The sequence below is a fragment of the Pituophis catenifer genome, unplaced genomic scaffold, assembly GCF_029215685.1.
Source record: "Pituophis catenifer annectens isolate HBS135680 unplaced genomic scaffold, rPitCat1.0.hap2 SCAF_2, whole genome shotgun sequence".
Taxonomy (NCBI): Eukaryota; Metazoa; Chordata; class Lepidosauria; order Squamata; family Colubridae; genus Pituophis; species Pituophis catenifer.
The window spans coordinates 151,931,408-151,956,821 of record NW_027256882.1 but is presented as its reverse complement, the minus strand read 5'-3'; the positions used below and the strand labels follow the sequence as shown (position 1 = coordinate 151,956,821).

The 25,414-nt window shown below is 37.8% G+C and overlaps 1 protein-coding gene across 1 annotated transcript in view; it reads left to right on the top strand.

Moving 5' to 3' along the window:
* TOM1L1 (target of myb1 like 1 membrane trafficking protein) overlaps window positions 1-25,414 on the top strand; it is a 52,411-nt gene that overhangs the window by 21,888 nt on the left and 5,109 nt on the right. The window contains exons 4-12 of the mRNA XM_070934827.1: window positions 7,672-7,821; window positions 9,561-9,680; window positions 11,210-11,302; window positions 11,635-11,751; window positions 16,561-16,694; window positions 19,465-19,525; window positions 22,416-22,530; window positions 23,657-23,759; window positions 24,318-24,378. Of these exons, the coding sequence (XP_070790928.1) occupies window positions 7,672-7,821; window positions 9,561-9,680; window positions 11,210-11,302; window positions 11,635-11,751; window positions 16,561-16,694; window positions 19,465-19,525; window positions 22,416-22,530; window positions 23,657-23,759; window positions 24,318-24,378 (954 nt within the window). The remainder of the gene's footprint in view (window positions 1-7,671; window positions 7,822-9,560; window positions 9,681-11,209; window positions 11,303-11,634; window positions 11,752-16,560; window positions 16,695-19,464; window positions 19,526-22,415; window positions 22,531-23,656; window positions 23,760-24,317; window positions 24,379-25,414) is intronic.

Here is a 25,414-nt window from a genome sequence, read left to right as displayed (position 1 = left end):
AGCTGAAAATACAGGGATAATAGAAAGCACAATGGCAAATATGTCAGATACTTTTGTACTTTTCTTTCCCTGCTTATTTTGCATTTTTGAAGGAAACCTATTCATGTGTTTGTCATTATCAAATAGTTTAATTTTCACTAACAAGGGTTTCTGAACACTTATGAACGTGTCTGCTATTATCTAGACTTCAAAATTTAATGTAGCTTCAAATCCCATATTAATTTTGGAAAATCCCCAACATTCTGGAGTAGCTTTGAAAGAGAGGTGTGAGCATTTAAATTCCATTTTAATCGCATTGGGACCTCGCCCTCTGTATTGGCTGATTGTACTAACAATTCACAAACGTATGTGTTTATGAGCACGTTTTAACATGGCTGCCTAGAATTATGTCAGGTTTCATATTGTATTCAAGTCTCTATTTCTAACTCACAGGATAGAAGCTTTATGGACAAGAAATTAGAAAAGAAATATAGGAAAATAGTATTATTTTTGGGAACTGTGGCAAGATTATTGTATGCAGTAAGTTGGAAAAACAGTTCTATATCTAATAATATTAACATATTATTAATATTAAATATATTTATTAATATATTAATAAATATTAATAATATTTAATATTATTAATATTATTATTAATTATAAAATTAACTGAACTAACAGAAATGATAAAATTGACCGGTTTGAACTGAGAAAAAAATTTAAAAATTTTTTTTTTTGAAAACTGGAAACATTATAGGGCAGTGATGGCTAACCTTTTTGCTGTCACGTGCCAAAAGCAGGGCCGGTGCAGGGGGGGGGTCATGCGCGTGTGTGCCCACACCCATAATTCAATGCACCCTGCCCCCCACGCATGCACACGTGACCCCCTGTGCTCCCCCCGCTTTTGGCACTCGATGGCATGGTGGGCCCGGTAGGCCTGTTTTTCGCTGAATGGACTTCAGTAAGGCATTTGATAAAGTAGACCATAACCTACTACTAGATAAAGTAGAAAAATGTGGGTTAGGCAGCATCACTACCAGATGGATTCGTAACTGGCTGACCAACCATACTTAACGTGTAGTCCTCAATGGAACTGCATCTACATAGAAGGAAGTATGCAATGGAGTACCCTAAGGTTCTGTTTTAGGCCCAGTACTCTTCAACATATTCATCAATGACTTGGACAAGGGGATAGATGGGGAACTCATCAAATTTGCAGATGAGACCAAACTGGTAGGAATAGCCAACACTCCAGAAGATAACTCAAGATACAAAAGGATCTTGACAGACTTGAACATTGGGCGCTATCTAAGAAAATGAAATTCAATGGTGAAAAAAGTAAGGTTCTAAATCTAGGGAAGATAAACACAATGCACAGGTACAGTTATGTGGTACCTTGCTCAATAGTAGTAACTGTGAGAGGGATCTTGGAGTCCTAGTGGACAATCATTTAGATATGAGCCAGCAGTGTGCAGCAGCTGCCAAAAAGCCAACACAGTTCTAGGCTGCATAAACAGAGGGATAGAATCTAGATCACGTGAAGTGTTAATACCACTTTATAATGCCTTAGTGAGGCCACAGTTGGAATACTGCATTCAGTTTTGGTCGCCATGATGTAAAAAAGATGTTGAGACTCTAGAAAGAGTGCAGAGAAGAGCAACAAAGATGATTAGGGGTCTGGAGGCTAAAACATGAGGAACGGTTGCAGGAACTGGGTATGTCTGGTTTAATGAAAAGGAGGACTAGGGGAGACATGATAGCAGTGTTCCAATATCTCAGGGGTTGCCACAAAGAAGAGGGAGTCAAGTTATTCTCCAAAGCACCTGAGGGTAGGACAAGAAGCAGTGGGTGGAAACTAATCAAGGAGAGAAGCAATTTAGAACTAAGGAGAAATTTCCTGACAGTTAGAACAATTAATCAGTGGAACAACTTGCCTCCAGAAGTTGTGAATGCTCCAACACTGGAAGTTTTTAAGAAGATGTCGGCTAACCATTTGTCTGAAGTGGTGTAGGGTTTCCTGTTATTCTATTCTATTCTATTCTATTCTATTCTATTCTATTCTATTCTATTCTATTCTATTCTATTCTATTCTATTCTATTCTATTCTATTCTATTCTATTCTTGAAAAAGCACCTTTGGGTCTCTACCTTCAAGTATACAACCAGCTGCTTGAAAGGATGGATGGTTCCAATTTTTTTATTAGTATATCAAAATATAAAATACAGGCAGTTCTCAGCTTACAACCACAATTGAGCCCAACATTTCTGTTGTTAAGTAAGACATTTAAGTGAGTTATGCCCCATTTTACAACCTTTCTTGCCACAGTTGTTAAGTGAATCACTGCACTTGATAAATTAGTAACCCAGATGTTAAATGAATCTGGCTTCCCCATTGACTTTTATTGTCAAAAGGTCACAAAAGGTGATCACATGACCTTGGGACACGACAATGGTCATAAATATGAACCAGTTGCCAAGCATCTGAATTTTGATCACATGATCAGGGGGATGCTACAAAGGTTGTAACTGGAAAATGGTCATAATAAGTCAATTTTTTCAGTGCTGTTGTAACTTTGAACGGTCACTAAATGAACTGTTGTAAGTCAAGGACTCCCTGTACAAAAAAAATGAAAATGGTGGGGAAGTAGGGAAGGAAAGGGGGAAAAGAAAAAAAAGCATTGATTTCTGACTCTTTTTAGCACAGTAGAATAATAACATACAGCCTATTTTTTTTTTACTTTTCCATATTCGTATACTGTATATACTAGCCATTCTATAATATCAAACCTATCTAATCAGCAAAATCCAAAGTCAAAGTCTCATTTTGTTCCACCTCAAGCACAAACTCCCAAAACAGTTTCCAAATGGTAACAAAGTTAACTGTATTCTTTTCTTTGATTAGGCATTAGGGCAATCAATTTGGCCATTTCTGCTAATTCCATCAGTTTTTCCAGCCAGTTATCCGTTGTAGGAATTAAAGTATCCCTCCATTTTTGTTCGTAGAACATTCTTGCTGTTGTTAGCATATATAACAACAGTTGTATTTTTTTTTCAAGTTCTTTGTCCATTAATCCTAAAAGGAGCATCTCTGGTTTTATCTTTATATTCACTTTAAGAATCTTCTGTATTAAATGTGAATCTTATTCTAGTATTTATTTATTTTTTTGCTTTGTCACAAGTCTATCAGAGATGATAAATGTTTCTTCTTTATATTTACATTTCCAACATGCATTTGAAATACTTCTAGGCATACCAATGGCACATCATTTTACAAAAATTTTCTTTTAAGTTATAATTTAATGTAAAATTTAAACTCATCATCCAAATATGTTTCCATTGTTCAAGGGTTATATTATAACCAAAATTATTTGTCCATTGGCTCATACGGTGCTTCTCATACACTTATTTTCCAAATTCAATTTCTATAACTGTTTATAAACCTTAGCAATAATATGTTCATCTTTGCCGCATAGTATAGTTTCCAGTTCATTTTTTTTGCAAGGTCACATGCATAGCTTTTTAAAATCTAATTTAAACCTTTCTTTCAATTATAAATATGTAAACCAGTGACAGATATATCCTTTTGATTCCAACTCTTCTTTAGATTTGAAAGCAGGTTCACCTTGACTAAAAAAGTTATTATTTGACTATAGATCCACCAGTTTGGCCTCACCATCAATTCTTTTTTTTAAAAAGCTTCTTGGGCTGACACCCAGAGATGTATCTTCACAGAGAACCTTATTTTATATTTATTCCAAACACTTAGGAAGGCACCTCTAAAAAAGTGGTTGTTGAAATCAACATTTATTTAACTCATACTATAAGCAGCCATGCTATCCAATTCTTAGTTTGTGACCCTTCAGTTCAAGTAATCTCTTGTTTTGGAGAGTCACCCACTCTTTAATCCAGACCAAACAACAAGCTTTAAAAAACACTTTTTAAACCCAAACCTCCTCTTTCTTTAGCATCTTGAAATAATTTCTATCTAATTTTTGGTTATTTCCCTTGTCATATGAACTTAGAAATATCTATTTGCCGTTGTTTATAAATACTTATATTTATAAGAATTTAAAAGAATCGGTAAAGTCTGAAATAAAAATATTAACTTTGCTATCCAGAAAAGATAATTGCAAGTTGTCCCATTTTAGTAGGTCTTTTTTTATATCATTCCATACATGTACAACATTTGAAACAATTTAGAATTTGTATTTGTCAGTGTAACCCCAAGATATTTCACCTTTTTCTCCACTTTGAAGCCCGACGGTTTTTAAGGTTTCATAGTCCTGAAAACTCTTATTTTTAACAAGCATTGTTGTTTTCTGTTTATTTGTTTTGAAGCCTGATAAAGCTCCTAACTCATTTATTTTCTTCATCAAGTATTCTGTACCAGCTTTTGGATCCTGCAGAAATATGACTAGGTACTTGAAAGGATTGATGAATAAGTCAACATTTACTGGGAGTGGGACAGATAACTTGCAGTATACAGTATAATAAATATGTATATTTCATTCCAATGGATGTGGCTCAGAACCAATTGATGGCCTCATTGGAGCATTCTTCTCTGATGAAAATAGCTGTTACCATGGAAGTAGCTTCCATTAGTTTACTCACAAATGCTTTGCTGAAAAAAAGCCCTTTTAATTCACACTTTCAGTCTAGCTGTTTATTGAAAACAATGGGAGGACTAAACTATTCTAATGGAATACAAGATCTAGTAACTCTTCATCACCGTCTGTACAGGGAAAGTGTAGTAACAGGAGAAGTGTTGCTAATTTCTTCATTTATCTTGCAAAAAATGTTTTCCATATACAGAACCACTTTAAACCCGCTTCTGTGAGCAAATAGCTGATTAACATGTCTTTCATGATTCTAGCTAAAACATTTTGGTAGCTGTGATATAGACCCTTTCCCTATGACAGCCAGCCTTCCTTCCTTCCTTCCTTCCTTCCTTCCTTCCTTCCTTCCTTCCTTCCTTCCTTCCATCCATCCATCCATCCATCCATCTATTCATTCATTCATTATTTTCCCTCCCTCCCTTCCACCATCTCTTTTTTTAATCTAGTTTGCTTGCTGTTTTTCTAATCTGTGATTTTGGGGTATTAGGTTTTCCTGCTGTTTTCTGCTTTTTATTGTTCTAAACTTGCAAGAAAATTGTTTTTAAAAAGTCCATACTCAGTGGTCAAAATTGCCCTTAATTTAGCCTTCTGGAACAGTGAATCCTCTTGAAATATTTATTGCTACTGATTTCTGGTACAGGTATAGTAATACTGGTGCTTTGCTGAACTGAACAATTATTGAGAGGACTGTTACATTTTCACCATTTTCAGTCATTTTATGCTATACTTTGATAATGAAAAAGCTTCATTTGGCCATAATGCAAGGTATGGTTTAGAGTTAACAAAAAATAAGTGTGTGTGCTCTTTAATTTCTGCCCTTGCAGAGGTCACTAGCAGAAACCAGAAGCTTTGCTTCCTTTTGTAACTAACTGCATTTTACTGTTATGAATGAACAATGGCCTAATAATGGCCAGTGAAATTGTGGCTTGACTTTTTTGTCTTGTAACGCAGAGGTGGTCAAACAGTGAGCTGTGCTTCCCACCCACACCCACTCCAAGGATTGTGAGTAAATGGGGGTGGGGTGGGGGGGCGTTATAAATTTCTGAATTCATAGTTGGTGGGCAAAGAATTCAGTCCACCTAGGAAGACGGCTTGCTTTCAACCTAATCTATTAATTTTGAGACATGGAAAGGAGTTCAGATCTCCTTATCCTCAACCAGATGACAGGGTGTTGTGGATTGGCATATCTCAGGCTTCTAGAATGTAAAAACACTACACAATTAGAGACAGCTTAATCCTTCCAGCAATTATAAATATCTCTATAATTTGTGGCTGTTACAGTTATTATTACTACTATTGGTATTGCCGTTGCTATTATCATTGGCATGATTGACACACATTTGCATGGCACCGTAAGGTCTGAGAACCCTGAGTTTAGTACAAGAGATTGTAACTTGTTGAAGAGCCTTTTCCTGACATTGATTTAACCAAAAAAAACCCCAAAAAATTTAATACCATTAATATAATTGTGCCCTGTGTATATAATTTCTCTTTTTTGTCACATTATAAAACCAAGAATTCAGTACCAACTTTATAGGACATCTTGAACCCGCAGTACAAACATTGAGGGTAATATGCAGGTAGTCCTTGACTTATGATCACAATTGGGACCAGAATTTTGGTGGCTAAGTGAAGTGGTTATTAAGTGATGCATCACATGACTAGACTTGATTTTATAACCATTTTTACTATGGTCATTAATTATAAGATGCTTATAAGCATCTCTTTGTCACTTTGTAAGGTCAGTGCAAGAATCCTAAGACGTACCCAGGAGAATCTTGTCAACATTTCTTCTCCTTTAAAAAAAGATTCCTCCCCCATCAGATTGAATCATTGAAGATCATACATATCAGAAAATACTTCCTCAATATTGCCTATCATTTCAGGTTCAAAAGTTTCTGAATATTTGTTATGGAGAAATAGTCATAGAAGATTACTCTCCTTTGTAGACTTCCAAGAAGTCTCCGTAGAAAACAGTGGTAATGAGATGGAACTTTCCACTGATCCAGCAGGGCTCTTATGTGAAGGAAAGGATATCTTTTTGTTTTAATTTTTTTTAAATTAGGAATAGTCATATTTCTTTAAAAGGGGAGTGGGAAAGAGGAGATGAACTAAATCAAAACATACCGTATCTTAGTGATGGGCAGCCTATTTCATCAATATTTGGAATGAGATAATTAAAATCTTAGAATCAACATATTGTTCATCTAGTTTCGGAAGCTGAAAATCTATTTTCCAGAAGAGGTACTGAAGAAAAATGTAGTGGGATCATTAGTGTCACTTGAGTTAAAAAGTTCATATTTTCTGTGAGTTTTCATTCAAGAATCTTCTAGTGATTGTTTTTCTTCAGCTGTCTCATCTATGACGTCTGAGGAGACATCTGCCGCTGCCCCTTCTTAATTAATGGATAAGTGCTCTGCTCATTTGGCTAGCCAGACTGAATGCCACTTTGGCTGCCCACCTACTCCCAATTTTATTCTGCAACCAGTTCATAGAATCATTTCAAGTTATTCAGGCAATATTGATGCTCTGGGGAATGTATTTTAAGAAACTCTGTAGTAGGAGAACCATTGGCTGAGAAACACTCAGTAGTACAAAAGGAAGCTTGAGGTGATAACTGATGGCATGGGTGGCATGAAAAATAGGGCAGGGGCAGTGATGGGTTTCAAAAAATTTTACTACCGGTTTTGTGGGTGTGGCTTGGGCATGGCATGGCTTGATGGGCGTGGCTTGGTGGATGTGGCAGGGGAAGGATACTGTAAAATCTCCATTCCCTCCCCAGTCCAGGGGAAGGATACTTCCCCTAGAGTGATAAAATCCCCATTTCCTCCCAATCAGCTGGGACTTGGGAGGCAGAGAATAGACGGGGGCGGGGCCAATCAGAATTTTTACTACCAGCTCTCTGAACTACTCAAAATTTCCACTACCGGTTCTCCAGAACTGGTCAGAACCTGCTGAAACCCACCTCTGGACAGGAGAAATAGAAACAAAGGGAACTTCATAGGGCATTGCTCTCACAGAAGTGGAAGTAAATGAAATTGTTCATATCACTGATGCAAAAACCCATTTGTTTGCAGCTCCTTGAGATGTGTATGAAGAACTGTGGGCCACGTTTCCAGTCTCTGATAGTGAAACGAGATTTTTGCAAAGATAGGCTAGTAAAGCTGCTGAATCCAAAGTTTAACTTACCAGTGGATTTGCAAGAGAAAATTTTGACCTTTATCATGGTAAGCTTTTTTTCCTTATTTCCTTTTTGCTCCCTCGATGAAATAAATGTAATCAGTGTTTCATGACAGCTGTGCTATGGTGCCTGGAAAGGGAGTGTGTGAAAACCAGTTTCCTTTTCTCCTCTTTGAAGCTCTGTAGTGAAGAGTGAAAAGTGAAGAGAAGGATAGAGAATCTGTTGGCCTGGTTTTCAAATGATTCCTTTGTAGTTGTATAATCTTCCCTATCTGCTCGTACTGAAAAACTGTAGGGCAATCGTTCTGTATTTTTTCTGCTCTTAAGAAAAAAGTTATTTTCCCAGTCAGCAAATAAAAGAAGTGTTTCTGACGGGAAAGTGGGAGTTTTTCTTCACTGTTGGTTATCATGGGACCATACAGAATCATAAATTCACTTCTCCATCTGAGTGGGCCAAAACAGAAATAAGAAACCTTCACGTCCCATTTTAGCCTTCAGTTTCCAGAGGCCAATAGTAATGGGTTATGTAAATTGTGATCCAAAACATCAAAAGGCATCCGTTTGCGTACCTAAGGTATAAAATTTACCCTTTCACAAAACCATTTCAGTAGGTAGAGGAGTCATTCTGTTTACTAACTCTCAGAAATACTTGTATCAAACATCCATTAAGAATCACAGATTAGAATATCATTTTATTCTAGTTGGCTAGTAAAGCTGGAAAGATCTGTGAAAGTAAGAAATAAAGTCAGCCTTATCTTCACAGAACTTTCCAGCTTTACTAGCCATCAAGAATAAAATATTCTAATCTCTGATCCTTAATAAACTATTTCTGAGAGTTGCTAAACAGTTAGAATGACTCCTCTATCTACTGAAATGGTTTTGTGACAGTGCTTCCATGAGACGAAAATCAAAATTTAGCATGTCCTTTTATACAGCTAGTAATTCCTCTCCCCCTCATGATGTTGAAAGCTAACCTATCACATAGAGGAATAAACATTCACAAGTTTGCTGAATATGAGAAACATCAGCTTTGAGAAGAACAAAAGAAGGATCTAAGGCTCCATCTAATCTATTGTCCTGGCTATGTTGCCTGTGGGTATGGAATGGCATATTACCTCTCAACAGAGGCATTGTATGAAGACTTTAGTTCTTTCCCCATTACACAGCAGGGGTTGACAATTTACGGCCTGTGGGCTGGATGTGGCCTGCCACCTGAAATAATCCAGCCTATTGCCCCCAAAATAAGTATATTTAGCTGACCCACAAAAGAGAGGGAGAGAACAAACGGCTATTTTTTGAGCTCTTATCACTTTACTGGCCGCTTCACCAGTCATCTCTACATCGGCAACACAGCAAGTCCCCTGTCCAATGATGTGGTAATAGGGAGAAAATGGCAATAACGTGGCCTTTGACTCTATGTGGGAAAAGGAAAATCCCTGTTCTGAAGTATCCATTTTGAGAAATTTGAGAGATCTTCATTAAATAGTTTGGTCAATTTTTTTTTCTGAACCTTTGATTTGGTTTTAATACATAGACAACTCTTAATGTATCTAAAATGGTTCCATTGCAATACCAAGGAATCCTTTTGCTCCGTCTTGGTCTGTCCGTGTACTGATTCGGCAATTTAATGCATCAGTTTCTTTTCTGATACAGCTCATTCCTCTGAAAGTCTTTTGAAGAAATACCATAGCTGTTATCCATAACATTTTTGGCCCAAAATGGCACTTATCAGGTTTTGAAGGGGGCTTAATTGGATTCAGAAACTGTAATCTTTTTTCACAAACAGACCTGGGCCAGGGGGTTTCAGAATGCTGTGGATGTGAGTGAAGTCAAGGAGGTTTATCTGGAGCTTCTCAAGAAAGGAGTTGAATTTCCATTCTCAGAGATCAACAGGAGAACCACTAAGGTAAGTGCTTCATTGGGAGCTGCTGATTTGAAACAGGCTCTGCAAGTTGCAAAGATTGACACATGCAGAGAAGGTGTGTTAATTAACTCAATAACGTGTATCTGGCACAGTGATTTCCTTTGCTAATGAAACCAGTCATCTGTTTCTGTCTTGGAGCTTTTTAAAAAATCTAAGAGTAGGAGGAATAGTTTAAAACTATTTCTTAAACAGGAAATGTAGAGGTTAAATCTGCCCACGGAATCCTAGTAACCCAGGATTCTTCCTCAGGATAAAGGAAATTAAGTGTCTGGATTACCCTGAAGGCTTTGCAAAATCCACAAACATGTAAACAAAACTGAACGCTTGCACAGAAAACACGAGATATCTTTTGAAATCAGAAAATGAGTTTAAATAATTTTATTATTATTATTTCTAATGTATGCCTTAAAAATCAAAAGAATTTGACTTCCCAGAATTCATAATGATGGGTATATAGGTAGATCTTGATTAGTTAATGAATTCCACAAAATGATTTGCTTTATTCAAATTTGCATTATTCAAAGTGATATTTCCATGGAAAATATGGTAATTAGTTCCAGCTTGACCAAAGTAGGCAATGAAAACTTTTAAGCATAATGTTTATATATACTTATATTAATGAAATATTACAATAACTGTAAAGCATTGTATCTCAACCTTGGCAACTTTAAGATGTCTGGAATTCTGGGAATTGAAGTCCAGACATCTTAAAGCTGCTAAGGTTGAGAAACACTGCAATAAAGACAGGGGTGAAATCCAGCAGGTTCTGGAGAACCGGTAGCGGAAATTTTGAGCAGTTCGGAGAACCGGCAAATACCATCTCTGGCTGGCCCCAGAATGGGGTGGGAATGGAGATTTTGCAATATCCTTCCCCCAGGAGTGTTTTGCATGTGCAAATCTAAATTCTGCATTTGCTAGCTTTGCATTAATTAAGTTTTGGATCACATTAAATGGTATCAATTTACAATTTGCACTAAATCAAATATTCCATTATGTTAACTCACTCTAATTGCAACCTCACTGTATGCTCATTCTAAGCTATCTTAGTGAATAGTATTGGACTGTTGCTAGTTTTTTCATTACAAGTACTATATATTTTTCAACCTAACCCTGAAATTTATCAATTATAAACATTACATGAGACTACTATTACTTAGTTACTATTGGGACTTAAAGAAGGGATCAGTACTTGAGATCTGTTGATTTCTGATGGTTGTTTAAAAACATCAAGAGATTGCATTTTAAATATGATTCACCTATAACGGTCACTAAACAAATGGTCATAAATTGAGGTCTGTCTGAATGTTAAGTCTCATAACTGAGGAAAAAAATTCAACTAAGACTCTTGCCATTGAATTTAGAGATAAAGTAAGAATTAAAGTGTGATTGACACTTTAAAGCGTTCTAAATATATTTGCATGTCCATACCAACATAAATATGTGGGATAAAAGTGTGGCCTCTTCGAAGTACCTCCTACGTTTAAATGTTGAAAATCTATTTATATCCACAGCCTTTGTCTACAAGAATATCTTATAATTCCTCCCAGAAGTTCCTTTCAAAACCCCTCTCCCCAACTGCAGTAGTAACACTGATTCCTGAGCAGGTATGGTTTGTTCCTTCAAATATTTTACAAATTAAGCCTCATCATTCTAAAACTCTCAGATTTGAACAAGAGTGTAGGTTTGTAGTTTATCACTTACTATCTTATCAATACATTTTAATTGATAGGTGTCTGGTGGGACAGACTACCCCCACCTAGCTGGAGAAGTAAGGCTGAATTTTCAATTTAAAGAGAGAAGAGAAGGAACATTCTTCTCCTTATAAGCCAATAGGAAAATGTTCAGATATAAATGTTGATTTTTTTAAAAAAAGAGAGAGCACAGACCACAATGGGCCTTTCATTTATTATGAATTGAATCTTATGCTTTTTGACAGGTTGGAAAGCTCTACAGTGAACTGGACATGGTAAAAATGAATGTCAGAGTCATGTCAGCAATATTGAAAGAAAATGTTCCTGGAGCAGAAAACCCAGATGATATGGCACTTCTACAGGTAGTATAACACAGATTTTTTTTTTTGTTATTGTTCTTTCTGTTTTGTGCTGGAAGTATAAATACTTTGTGCACTACCGTCAAGCAGTCATTATACAGCAGGGGTCCCCAAACCCTGGGCTGCGGCCCACTACTAGGCCGCAGCCTGTTCAAAACCGGGCCGCAGGAGAAATGGGAAAGCACACGCGTAAAGCTCTAGTTGTGTGAGTAACAGGCAAACACATGCATTTGTACGAAGCTTCACTCGTGAGCATATGTGTGAAGCTCTGCTCACACGAGAGGAGGACACTTGCGCTCATGCATGAAGCTCCATTCATGCAAATGAAGCTTTGGATGCGAGTGCCCTCCGCTCCCACAAGTAGAGTTTCCCATGCTCACACAAGCACCGTCCACACAAGCGCCTCCACTTACGAGTGTACCTTCACGTGCAAGCACAAGTGCCTGCTGCTCGTGTTAATGGAGCTTTGTACACGAGCACAAGCACCCTCCACTTGCACGCGGAGCTCCATGTGTGCTAGTGAAGGGCGTGTGTGCCTGCCACTCACAGGCCCTCCCCCACACCGAGCCAGGCCGGACCACCAAGCTAGAAAGGTTGGGGGCCACTGTTATACAGAAGTTTAGTAGGTGGCAAAAATATGGACAGCATATCACAAGTCAGAAATGCTCCAAGTGAGATTGCTCAGCTGGCTCTGGCAATTCCTCAGTTGCTCCCTGAATTCCCCAGAATGATGATTGTATGACCAAGAAGCATTTTGGGCATAGTGAGATATCTTTTCATCTAACTCTTTTCTTATTAATAAAAGCACTAGTCTGCCAAATGCAAGACTCCAAAATATATGGAGTGTGAACGAAAGTCACAAGGAGGGGGCAAAATTTGTTCTTTCAAAATCATAGCAACTTATTTAGGTTCTGCCCACTTTAAAAATGGCTATTTGTTTTACATTATCCCTACTAAAAGTCTAGCCCTTGACTTACAACCACATCTGCAACCAAAAATTCTGTTGCTAAGCAATGCAGTTGTTAAGTGAGTTGTGCCATATCTTACGACCCTTTTTGCCACTATCATTAAGTGAATCACATTGTTGTTAAGTGAATTTGTCTTGATTTTGCTTGTTGGAAGTTCCCTTTGAAGGTTACAGATGGTGATTACATGACCCAGGGATACTGCAACTGTCATAAATACATACCAGTTACCAGGCGCATGAATTTTGATCACATGGTTTAGTGTAGCAAGTAAGGCTAGAAACTGGGAGGCTGGGAATTCTAGTCCTGCCTTAGCCATGAAAGCTGACTGAGTGGCTTTGGGCCAGACCCTCTGTCTCAGCCCAACTCACCTCACAGGGTTGTTGTTGTGGGGAAAATAGGAGGAGGAAAGTGTGCTGGATATGGTTGCCGCCTTGAATTCTTTACAAAATAATAAAGGTGGGATATAAACATAATAAATGACTGCAGGGACGCTGCAACAATCATAAGTTACTTTTTCAATGCCACTTTAACTTTGAATGGCCATTAAACAAATGGCCGTCGGTCGAGGACTTTTTGTAAGCATTTGTAGCTGGCGTATGCCACCATTTTTCCATAGCGACAAGATTCCCTCAGTTGCCATCTCTCAAAGGCTCCATGGTAACCCCAGCTGAGGAAAAGATGGGGCAGTGCTGCTAGAAACAAAGTATCCGGGGCAGTGATTGTCTAGCATACCCTCCCCCCCTCCTTTATATATTCTTTTTAATTATATTCTCTTCTCCTTTTGGATATCCTCTTCTTTCTTTGTGAAACAGTAGCCTGTGAAAAGCAACCTATTATTCCCCAAAGTCTGACCTGATTTCTTGCAGAAATTGGGCCGAAAATTACAAGTTGCCTATCTATCCCTGATTTGTAGCATGGAAAATATTTTTTCCCTTTCCTCCAGTCCTTTTTGATAGTTTTTAATAAGGTGGATTTGTGTGGCATTACGCTATGACTTCAAATAATGAGATGAGGTATTTAGTAAATAAGAACAGAGATTACTTCATACTGTAAAATGGTAGGTCTGTAATCAGATACTGATGTGGAAATATCAGCTCATGAAGAAACAGGAGTTAGACTAGGGAGCAATATGGTGTCTTCTTGTTTGTTTTTAATATGTCATGAGTTTCTGCAACAGAATCTAATTAGTCTTTAAATATCATAAGATTCTGTGGCATGACTGCCCCTCTGGGGGCTTTATGATAATGTATATGTGGTAGTCCTCCAGTGATTTCTGGATCACTATATTTCTATGTTTGTTTCCTTTGTGCTACAGTGGACTTTATCTAGCTAAGATCTATGCAGCCCAATTCTGTGCATGCATATTTGGGGATGCCTATATACCAGTGATGAAATCCGAATTTTTTTTACTACCGGTTCTGTGGGCGTGGTGTGGCTTGGTGAGCGTGGCAGGGGAAGGATACTGCAAAATCCCCATTCCCTCCCCATTCCTGGGCCAGCCAGAGGTGGTATTTGCCAGTTCTCTGAACTGCTCAAAACTTCTGCTACCGGTTCTCCAGAACCTGTCAGAACCTGCTGGATTTCACCCCTGCTATATATCGTATCTCTGTGCACAACAGGATTTACTCCCTGTATCTCAATGAGAAGCAAGATGTTATCCCTATTCAGAAATGTCCAGAATGACAGAATACAAAAAAGTAAGGTGAAAATGTTAAAGTAAACACTAAAATAACATCGAACCCTTCAGAAGCAGAGTAGTTGCATTTATTCTCTGACAAAACTTTAAGGTGGAATCTTCAAAGCATGTAACAACATTCAGTCTTTTGCTTATTTTCCTCATCCACTTTAAAAAGAAACAAAATTTTAATGCATTTCTTTCCACAACTGGAAAAATTTAAATCATGTTGCAAGAATAATTCGGAGTCCAGTAGATCTTCAGCTTTTTCTTACAGTGGGGCCTCTGGCTTTCCAAAGGTAGTTTTTACTACTAACATTCTTTTTTTTCACAAGGAAATACGAACAATACTACAGGCACTGAGGAACGTCTTAGGGACTATTAGATTGCATGCTGAAACCTCTTATGTTTGTTTCCTGATGTCTGATGCTTCCTACTGTGGTGGTTATATGTTTTTTATTTCTTTCTTCCACATCTTTTCTGAAGAAAAGTAGTACGTGCTTGAGTGAATGAAGCTGTATTTTGTAAAATAAGCATGGGAAGTTTTTTTTTTTAATAATAAACATTGCAAATGATATATAGGAAAGGTGTGAAAATTCAGTTTCCTTCACAGGAGTCTGTTTTTTCTAAAGGTAATGGTAACCATGGAGTAAGTGTGTATTTTAGATAAAGATTTTTCAATTGTGTCATAACAATCATTGGATGCAAGAAATGGTAATGAAAGGAATAAAGTGGTTAGAGCAATTTCCTTTTGTACTTCAATCAATTTCACTGAAGAGAAAAGTAAGCCAATTGGGGTATTATCTTCAAGTTTTCCAAAAATATGCATGATGAGGGAAATGGTAGCTATGTTTGACTTTCCTGTAATCTTACAATTTGAGGCTGTCTATCTAACTGTCTTGATTCCTGAAACAACATGTATCTGTGCACACAAACACATATTCTAGATAAGTATTCAACCTCCGTGTAACAAAATCTATCGGAAATACACTCATTGGAAAGTTAGAATGTCTCTGTTCTAAAACCTGACTCATACAAATGTTAAGTCAATTTTAAAAAAGCAAAAAGTCCAAATCTTGGTTTTCTAAACAAGCTACTGTTTACATCCATATCAATCTATATTTACAGTTTATTGTTAAGGCTCTCTCCCCTATACATAATTTGGCTGTAATTGGCATGTGGATGTCACACTTACAGTTAATTTATGACTTAGCATAATGACAAAACACAAAGCAGTTGGATTCTAAGCATAAAACAAACCGTAGTATGGCTTAGCATTATGTATGAACCAAACCTGTGTCTTTATGGTCCCTCTCATGTCTTGGAGAGAAATTTATAAAATGAAACACAGTTTTTATTAAATGTATGTTTAAAAATGCACACCATTTTCTGTGATACATGAATGAAACACATTCTAAATGCCTCCCATTCCTGCAGGAATATCTCTTGCAAAATTTGGATATAAACCCTTCCTTAAGGAACCTTAGTGGCAAAGTGGTTAGAATGTAGTATTGCAGGCTAATTCTGCCCACTGCTAGGAGATTGATCCTGACCAGCTCAAGGTTGACTCAGCCTTCCATCCTTCCTAGGTTAGTAAAATGAGGACCCAGATTGTTGGGGGCAATATGCTGATTCTAAACTGCTTAGAACAGCCGTCCCCAACCTTTCTAGCTCCACGGAACGGCGGCGGCAGCAAGCGGGGAGAGGATGGTTTCATATGCACATCCTAGATCCCATGCATCCTAGACCCCTTACATATTCGTCCACCATTTGTGCAGCCTGGTTCCCAATGGGTCTCAACCCGGGGGTTGGGACCCTGGTTTAGAGAGTGCTGAAAAGCATTATGAAACAGTATATAAGTGTTAAGTGCTATTGCTGTTGCTTGCATGTTCTTTGGTGCTGCATCCTTCATGATGCTAACTAAAGCATTTGCTGTATGGTTACAGTCACCAAAAGGGAGAGAGGCCTGTGGCCATTTCTAAAATGTTTTTTACTATGTCAGTTTTAAAACGTGACATGTTTTCGCTGTAAAACAAAAGATGGTGGGTGGGTTAATGAATTAATGACATGTTTTTTAATGCCTTGTGGACCTTTGATGTTTTCAATATTTTCAGCATCTCTTATTTTTGCTGTTCAAATGCAAATAGTATACCTTTTCTCCCTTGGTAGAAGCTCTACAAAACAAGCCGGGCAATGCAAGATAGAATTATGGAATTGCTAGCAACTGTGGAGAATGAAGATGTGATTACTGAACTCATACAAATGAATGAAAATCTAAATAATGTCTTACTGGGACATGAAAGGTATTTTACTTACTGTTATTAATGTTATATATGTAGTCTGTGGTAACAAATTGTTGTGCCTGTCTTCATGAACAGCCTATCTCTTACTTACTCTCTCCTTCTACCCAACAAAGGGGTAAAGGAATTCTGGATCAAGTTAGGAACAGTTCATAGAAATAATAAATGAATCGTTTATGTTCTTTGTATCAGACAAGTATGAAGCCTAATAAATGGAGTTTGAGTATAGAATAAACTTCAATCTTTTTTGAGAAGCATATCAGAAGGAAGAAACAAACATAACTCCTTACCAAAAGTTCAAATATCTATAAATAGGTTAAACTATCAAACTATTTTCTTTGCTGAATTGTTTGTAAAAATGACTATAAAATAGCATCATCTATAACACAATGTTCAGAGGCTGTAAGATGAATAAGATATCACACAATTGGTACAAAAATTGTAAACTCATTTAATCAAGCCAAGGGTTGATCACTGATATAACCGTGAAGACCTAAGCTCCCTTTGTTCTACTATTATGGAAGACTGAATATAAGACGTTAAGTACTACTATGTTATCATATTAAAAGTACTATAGCAATAAAAATTGCTATACCCTTCCCCCTCGTATCAGAATGCATGTAAATACTAGGGGGTTGTGGAATGTCTTTTGCAATGCAGGTCATCCTTGCTTACCAACCACTTGTTCAGTTGCCTTTTAAAGTTATAACAGCACTGAAAAAGGAGAACCCTGCTCGGCCCTCAAAGTTTCAGCCATCACAGTATCCTCACAGTGACATGATCCCAATTTGGGCATTTGCATCCTGTGCGCATTTACTATGATTGCAGCATCCCATGATCATGTTATCAGCATTTGCAACCTCACAGCCAACTTCCGACAAGCAGAGTCATTGGGGAAGTTGGTAGGAAGTCTTAAGTCATTCAGCAGAATGTGATATTCTACTCAATAAACCACAGTGATTCTCTTTAACAATTGCAGTCAGAATTTATGTAAGTCGAGCAACACTCACATGACATTTCACTTTATGACCATATCATTAATGGAATCACCAATCCTAATTGTACTTGGTTATTGAAGACTGCCTGTATAAGAAAAAAAAAGTTTAGAATCTCAACAGACTGAATTTATATCTGAAGTTCAAACTGGAGCAATCCAGTGCATTTAAACATACGGTAGCTTGAGATTTTCATCCAAGGCTAGTTGTAATATTCAGCATTTTTTATCCTACAAACTTTTCTTTTTCAGTTAGATTTGGAAGGTGATTTGAGCTGATTGATTGCCTTTAAGAAGAAGATCATTTACTCTGGGACATGAGTATTGAGAAGCTGAGCAGACACTAATTACCTGGCTCATTTGAAAATGCAATTTCTTTTCAAATAGAGTTCAAATTGAAGAACAAAAGATTCTGGTTACATTTCAAAATAACAGTAAAAAGTGGTCTGCCCTAAGTGTGAATGCAACTCTTGATAATAAGAGGTTTTATTACAAATACTAGGAAAGATACAGATAAAGGAAAGCAAACATTTATAAAATTCAAACTGTGCATCTTTCTCTCACCAGGAGATTTTGTTTGTTTGTTTGTGTTCGTTTGGTTTTTTGATTGGTTATTTTGGCAGAAGAACCACCCAACATCTGTATATGTTAGTATAACATGCACTTGCTTCTGCTAGGCTTCATGTAACATAGGCAGGTAGTCATTTTATAGGGATTTCAGGACAGTGTGTTACCACCAGAGGAAGGCACTGCATGACCAGTTTCCACCTATTTGGGACTCATTCCACATAATCAACCAGATATGTTTTCAGTTACCTTGATCATCAGGAGGCAGGCACTATGTGATTGGTTTGCACTGAACTTGTCAGTGCAACCTTCTTTTGTCTCTCAAGGCCTCATGTTCTATTCCTATCCTTAAGCCTTCAACCACAAGCCAAAAAAATAGGTGAAATCAATGTGAATTGTTGCAATTTTTGACAGGTTTTAGGGATGGCTAAGAGCAAGAGGCATCTGGGAGGTCTCCTTCTGTCATTCCTGCCCTTAGGTTTGAAAACAAATTTAAAATTTTTTAAAGTGTTATTGAATTCTGGCAGTTATTCTACTAGTTTTGGGTGCCAGAATGTCGGGTTGCTGGGCAAGGCAGTATTGCAAGCAGTTTGAGCACAACCAATTTCCCACCTTTGCTTTATAGGCTGTTTGTTACTATCCAGGAGTGACATTACTGTACTCTTCACTATGATAATTGTGTCCCATATTCCAGAAAGCCTCTTTCATGACCACTAAGTTTCCATACATTCTGAATGTTTGTGCTGTAAATTCTCAGGGTTCTAGTTTGTTATGCCTCCTTCCACATTAAGAGATATATAAGGCGGGTTCAGGAAGAATAAGTCTTCAGAGCTTTCTTAAACCAAGAGTTCTGGGCATTCAAATAAAGAGCAGGAAGGTGATACTCTGAAATCCTTCTTTTTCACTTTTGAGTCATCTGCTCTGCTGCTTATGGGAGCACCCACCTGCTATTGCACAATAGGAACAAAAGAGATTTATTTCAGTTGTTCCAGTAATACCTCTACAGTTTTGTTTCCTTATAGCATCTGTGGCTTAATGGTGCTCAAGATTTGAATATGCTAAGTCATCCCAGACTCTCAAATGTAAAAGGGCAGGTATTGCATATAAATATGAAAGCTGCTATTAGTCTCCATATTTATGTGTTTTATGTTAGTAAAACTGCCATTGCATTGTTTGAAATTGATTGTATTGATTACACTATTTTTAATCTAGGTTTTCTAGAAACAGAGTACGCTTCTGGGAGAATCAGAGAATCCAGAATGAACGTGCAGCTGTAAGTAATTGATAATCATTTCTACCAGTCTAGAACAACATTTTGTGGTTAATAGCAATAGCAAAAGCACTTAGACTTATATACCGCTTCACAACGCTTTACAGCCCTCTCTAAACTGTTTACAGAGTCAGCATATTTCCCCTAACAATAATCCTAAAATTCAGAATATTTTTCTTTCCAAAACTAGGAATATTCACAGAATTAATTTCACTGGGTTAAACATGGTTTATTCTTTTGGAAGTTCTCATCTTCCTACCCTCACAATATTCTAGTTAAATATTCTGCTAGAATAGAAAATTCTAGTAAAAAACAAAAGCATTCAGGGAGGAGTGAGGATTTATACAAAGAAATCTGCTCTAAGCATGATCGGAATGAAGAGCTTCGAGAAAGAGAAGAGGGAAAAACATGTTTTGAACACAGGAAAGCAGCTATTATCATCTGCCTGATCTAAATCTCACCTGGCAGAAGACAATCCTCTTTTGTTCACTCATCTTCAGTGTGCAGTAATCTTCTGGTTGGCATGGAATCATATGTCATATTCAATATAATTTACACTTATCAAATAACAGGTAACAAATGTAAAAGCTGAGTAAGATTTCTAAGGCATTCTTAACTGGGCAAAAACCCTTGAAGGAAGTTAATTATTTCATTCTGGCTTTTGAGGTCACTTTAGTGGTCTTGGCCAATGAATGGATTCTCCTCACCAGGAAAGAGACAAGAGGAATATGCCTCCATTGATCTTCTGAATTTATCAGGAATTTGTGGCATCCAGAAATATGAGGACACGGTGAAATGGGGATTTTGTTTCTTGGGATTGTGTCCAAAAAGCCTGTGGAAACCTCATGTTCAACATCAGGAATTTAATAGAGACCATGCTTTTTCATATTTATTCATTTGATTTGATTTTTGATGCTACCCAACTCCAGCTGACTCTAGGTGGCTTACAGGGTAAAAAAGTTTTTAAAATAATACAAAAACAACAAATAAATAAGAACATAATCAAAATCAATCCCCTCCCCAAATTACAAAACAGTTACAAAGTGACAAACCCACATATCTGAAATGCCTGGAGGAATAGCCAGTTTTTCATATAAAATCACCTAGAAGTGATAAATATTTTGGGTAGAGATATAGCACTGTGCTGATGAGACCAAATATGATTCTTGTCATCTGAACAAGATAAGTGTATGAAGATGATGAAACAATACCTGAAGGTTGTAACAACTCAGAGAACCACGAATATGAATCCTACAAGATAGTTGTTCTTTAACTGATCCTTAGTTCCAAGAGTTAGAGGCATAGCCTGTTGTGATGTCTCATTCATGCACACACACACACACACACACACACACACACACACACACACACACCACGGGTGTAAAGAGACTTTATTGAGGTTTCCGAACCTGAATTGATATTCCCCAGCAATTCCCTGTGCTGGCACGAGCTCAACCCTAATGAGTCTCTCAAGCTACTCAAATGAAGCCAACCCTATTCCTCAAGGCAAAGGCAAGTCCAGTCCACTAGGCCAAAGCAAGTTCCCAAGGCAAAGGCAAGTCCCAAGACCAAAGCAAACCCACAAGCAAAGGCAAGGCAAGGCAGAGAAAACAGCTGGAGACACAGTCTGAAGTTCAAGGCAAAAACACACAATAAAACAACAAACACGTTGTTCCCAGCATCATCTCCATCTGTCTGCTGTTCTAAATAGTCAACTTCTGGTGCAGCCTCAAGAAGGGCAAGGCTGCCTCCTTGTGAGTAATATGGCTGACCTTCGCTGCTCCTGCCTTTTATCTGCCCTATCTGTTCTTGGATTAGGTGCAGAAGGCAGTTCCTCTTCCTCATTGCTAATCAGCTGCAGCTGTATGCTTTCCCCACCTGAAGCCTCATGGATGTCCTTCTGCAGCTGTGCTTCAGCCAAATCAGTCTCAGGTGGCTGCTTGGAGCCATTGACCAACTCTCCTCCTGTCATGCCTGGAACTTGGTTCATCTTCCTCTGAGCTGACATCTTGAGAAGTATCTGGGAAAGCATCCGTGGAAATTATCACACATGTCCTGAATAGGGTTGTACTCCACCCAAAGAAGAATAAATCTCTTGGGAGTAATTTTGATGCAGCCTAGTTATTGAGAGGCCTAAATGGCTAGTGTGGTTCTGAAGACAATCCGGAAACAACTAGCAGTGTGGGGTCTTTGATGCTCTCTGAGCTTGGTTGTTTTCTTAGAGACATTTCATTACCCAAACTGGGTAACATCATCAATGCCAGTGAACTATCAATGTTTTGTCAGGAACTATTGTCAGAATCCACATATTTTCGGGAAAGGCTTAACATAAACTATCTAAAATGAATTAGAGGTCCTTATGTTAATCATCACAAAATCCTACATTACTTGAGAGCTGAATATCTGAAAGATTGCCTCAAGAAGAACTACAACAGCTTGCCTGGGACCTTAAATCCTCCTATCTCATCATGAAGAAAAATATAGCAATCAGTTCTACTATGAATGTGCAGTGTTCTCTTCTGAGAAGTATTTCTATTCCCAATTCAAAAAAATTTGAGCCCCAACCTATTTCTAGCAACTTTTGCTAGAAATTCATGAAAAGTAAGTGGAATTTGCTGCCCTGTTTTTTAAATCTTGTGTTGGTTTGATCTACCCTTATTGAAGTAAGACTGTTTGTTTTTGTTTTAGAGTTGTTGTTACCTTAAATGCACTATGGCTTGTCAGGCAGGATGCAAATTTAATGAATATAGTATGTAAATAATCATTGACTTCAAGCAATCCTCACTGTCAACAAGATGTGTTTCAATGAGAGATTATTTGCAGTTAGAGGTGTTTAATATGGGCTCAGAGGCAAAGTAGGCATCATGTCTTAACAACTTTGTTTAATTTTAAGGCCAGTGGCAACCAACCATCTGCTCCTTCCTGTGATTTGCTTGACCTTGAGTCATGTCTTCCTGCTGCTGTGCCACAGCCTATGAGAACTGACCTTCCCCAGTCTTCAGAGTTAAGTAAGTAAAATATATAAACGCCAATATTTTAACAGAATTTTAGAAGCTATGTAAGAAAAAAAAAAACAAGTTCTTTGGGATCCACTTTGCAGATTTGTTTGAGAACTGTGCTAAATGGAAATGTATTTTTAAGCATAATTTTAAATGTGTTTCAAGTAAAGGTGGTGGCTTATCTTCCTATCAGTATTTAGGATTTTTTTTTCAAATTCTACCAGAGAAATTCTGCTGATATTCAGAGCAGTAGCAGTAGGTAGGCTGTCTTAAGAGGTTGTCTTTGGAGATTCTCAGTCATCTCAGTCATCCAGGTTTTCCCAAATGTGCTTTTTTCCAGAAAGTCCAGTTGCCTCTTGAAAAAAGCACCTTTGGGACTTCTTTAGAGGTTGTTGGTTTGGAGGAGTTCTGCCCTCTTCCTGGCATGGCAGCAAGAAGATAGATTGCTCTTGAAGTTGCACAAAAAGGTGGCAGAAAATTTGACTGTTACACTGCCTAGCTCCAGGCTTATGGGATGCCTATCCCAGTCTAACATGTCAGGTGCACAAGTAGTCCTTGACTTAACAACCGTTTGTTTAGAGACCATTTGGAGTTACAATGGCACTGAAAAAAGTGACATACGATCATTTTTCATGCTTAAGACCTATACAGCATGGTCCCATGATCAAAACTCAGACACTTGGCAACTGACTCACATTTATGATGATTGCAGTGTACCAGGGCCATGTGATCTTCTGATAAACAAAATCAATGGGGAAGCCAGATTCACTTAACAACTGTGTTACTAATTTAACAACTGCAGGGAGTCATTTAACAATTGTGGCAAAGAAAGATGTTAAAATGGTACAAAACTCAATTAACAACTGTTTCACTTAGCAGCAGAAATGTTGGGCTCAATTATGGTCATAACTCAAGGATTACCTTTATTGGTTACCATGTAGAAGGCAATATCAATATCTATTATTAGTATCTCATATGCATTTAGTGTGCCTAAGAAAAGTGTGCCTAAGAAAAGGTTAAATACTAAGCTCGTTAATAATAAGTTTTTACCAAGTGCTGGCCAGATTTGTTTCATATATTTGAATACATGTAGGAAACTTCTGCCATTCACAATCACTAACTTGCCTCCTTTTAGATTATCCGGCCCAAAATGTGGTTGCTCCACATCCTCATTCTGCTGTGCCATCAATATACCCTCAACTAAACTCACTTGGAATTGTGAATACTTCGCAGTCTTCGTAAGTAGCAAAGTTTAAAGTCATGTAAACATTTAGACAACCTTTGACAGTTCATTAAGATCTCATCATTGGAAGTTTATCCAATAATTAGGTAGGCTTCTAGCAGATTTGATTTTCATTAATCCTTCATTTTAAAAGCTAATTTATGTAGTCATATAGCTATTGCGGTTGAACCAACAAACTAAGAAGCATAGCATTGCCTAATAAAATAGCAGTAGCACTTAGATTTATATATCGCTTCACAGTGCTTTACAACCCCCTCTAAGCGGGTTACAGAGTCAGCATATTGCCCCCAACAATTTGGATCCTCATTTTACCCACCTCAGAAGGATGGAAGGCTGAATCAATCCTGAGCCTGGTGAGATTTGAACTGCCAAATTGCAGGCAGCAGAAGTAGCCTATAGTACTGCATTCTAACCACTGCGCCACCATGGCTCTTCTAAATAGCTGAATAGTTAATTGTCCTGTTTTGGGCACAGAGGGAAAGCCATCATATATTCCATTCTATTTCTATTGTATTTTGTTGGTGGATTCCAATGCACTGTTTTTCTTCTAAAGATTCCCAACAGAAGCACAAAGGACATCCCAGGTGATTCCAAATGACCCAATGTATATCAATGTGAGTATCAAACTGTGTTCTGGTTTGTTTGTTTATTAAATTTATTAAATGTATTTTCATCTTGAGCTACTCTAGGCGATTTACAACTATAAAAACAGAGAAATGAAAAGAAAGTGTAAATAAGACAGTAGCAAAGTAATGGAACAATAGAATAAACAATGAAAAAGAAAACAATGAGAATACAGCGATATGAGAAAAAAAAATAGCCAGGTAGGGAAGCGGGGGGGCGAGGGTTTTTTTACAATCAGTCTAGTAGCCACCTCCAGTGTGGTAATCCCCCATTGGGTTCCCTACCAACCAGAAGAGTCAGGTTTTCAGGCTCTTATGGAAGATAGGAAGCTGGAGGCAGATCTCATCTTGGAGGGCAGGATGTACGAAAGGCTATGCCCAAGGCAGAGAAGACTGTTCTTCTGGATCCCAAAACTTGGAGTTCTTTGATCGAAGGGATCTACAGTAGGCCCCCTCTGCCAGTGCGAGTGGGGCAGGTTTGTCCTAGCAGGACAAGACAGTTCATCAGACCTATGCCATTAAGGGCTTTAAAGGTCATAACCAACACTTTGAACTGCACCTGGAAGCAGACAGGTAGCCAGTGCAGTTTGTGGAACAGAAGTATAATGCAGGCCATTCTAGGGGTGCCAAAGATTGCTCTCATTCTCACTTTGAACCAGCTGAATCTTCTGAAGGGATTTCAAGAGTTGCCCCATGTAGAGCAACATGCCCCATGTAGAGCAGTTACAGTAGTCCAGATGATAGATGACCAGGCCTTGAGTAACTGAGTGAAGGGAGTCATGATTCAGAAAAGGTTGTAGCTGGTGCACAAACCAGAGCTATGTAAAAGTTCTCCTAGTCACACCCGTCACCTGCTCTTCAAGTTTAGTCTTAAACTATTTGAGCTTAGTCACAAGCATCAGAAAAACTGTACATTTTATTTATTTATTTATTTATTTTATTCAATTTGTATACCGCCCTTCTCCTAGTGGACTCAGGGCGGTGCACAGCCAAAACTAAAACACATACCAATACAAAATTTAAAATT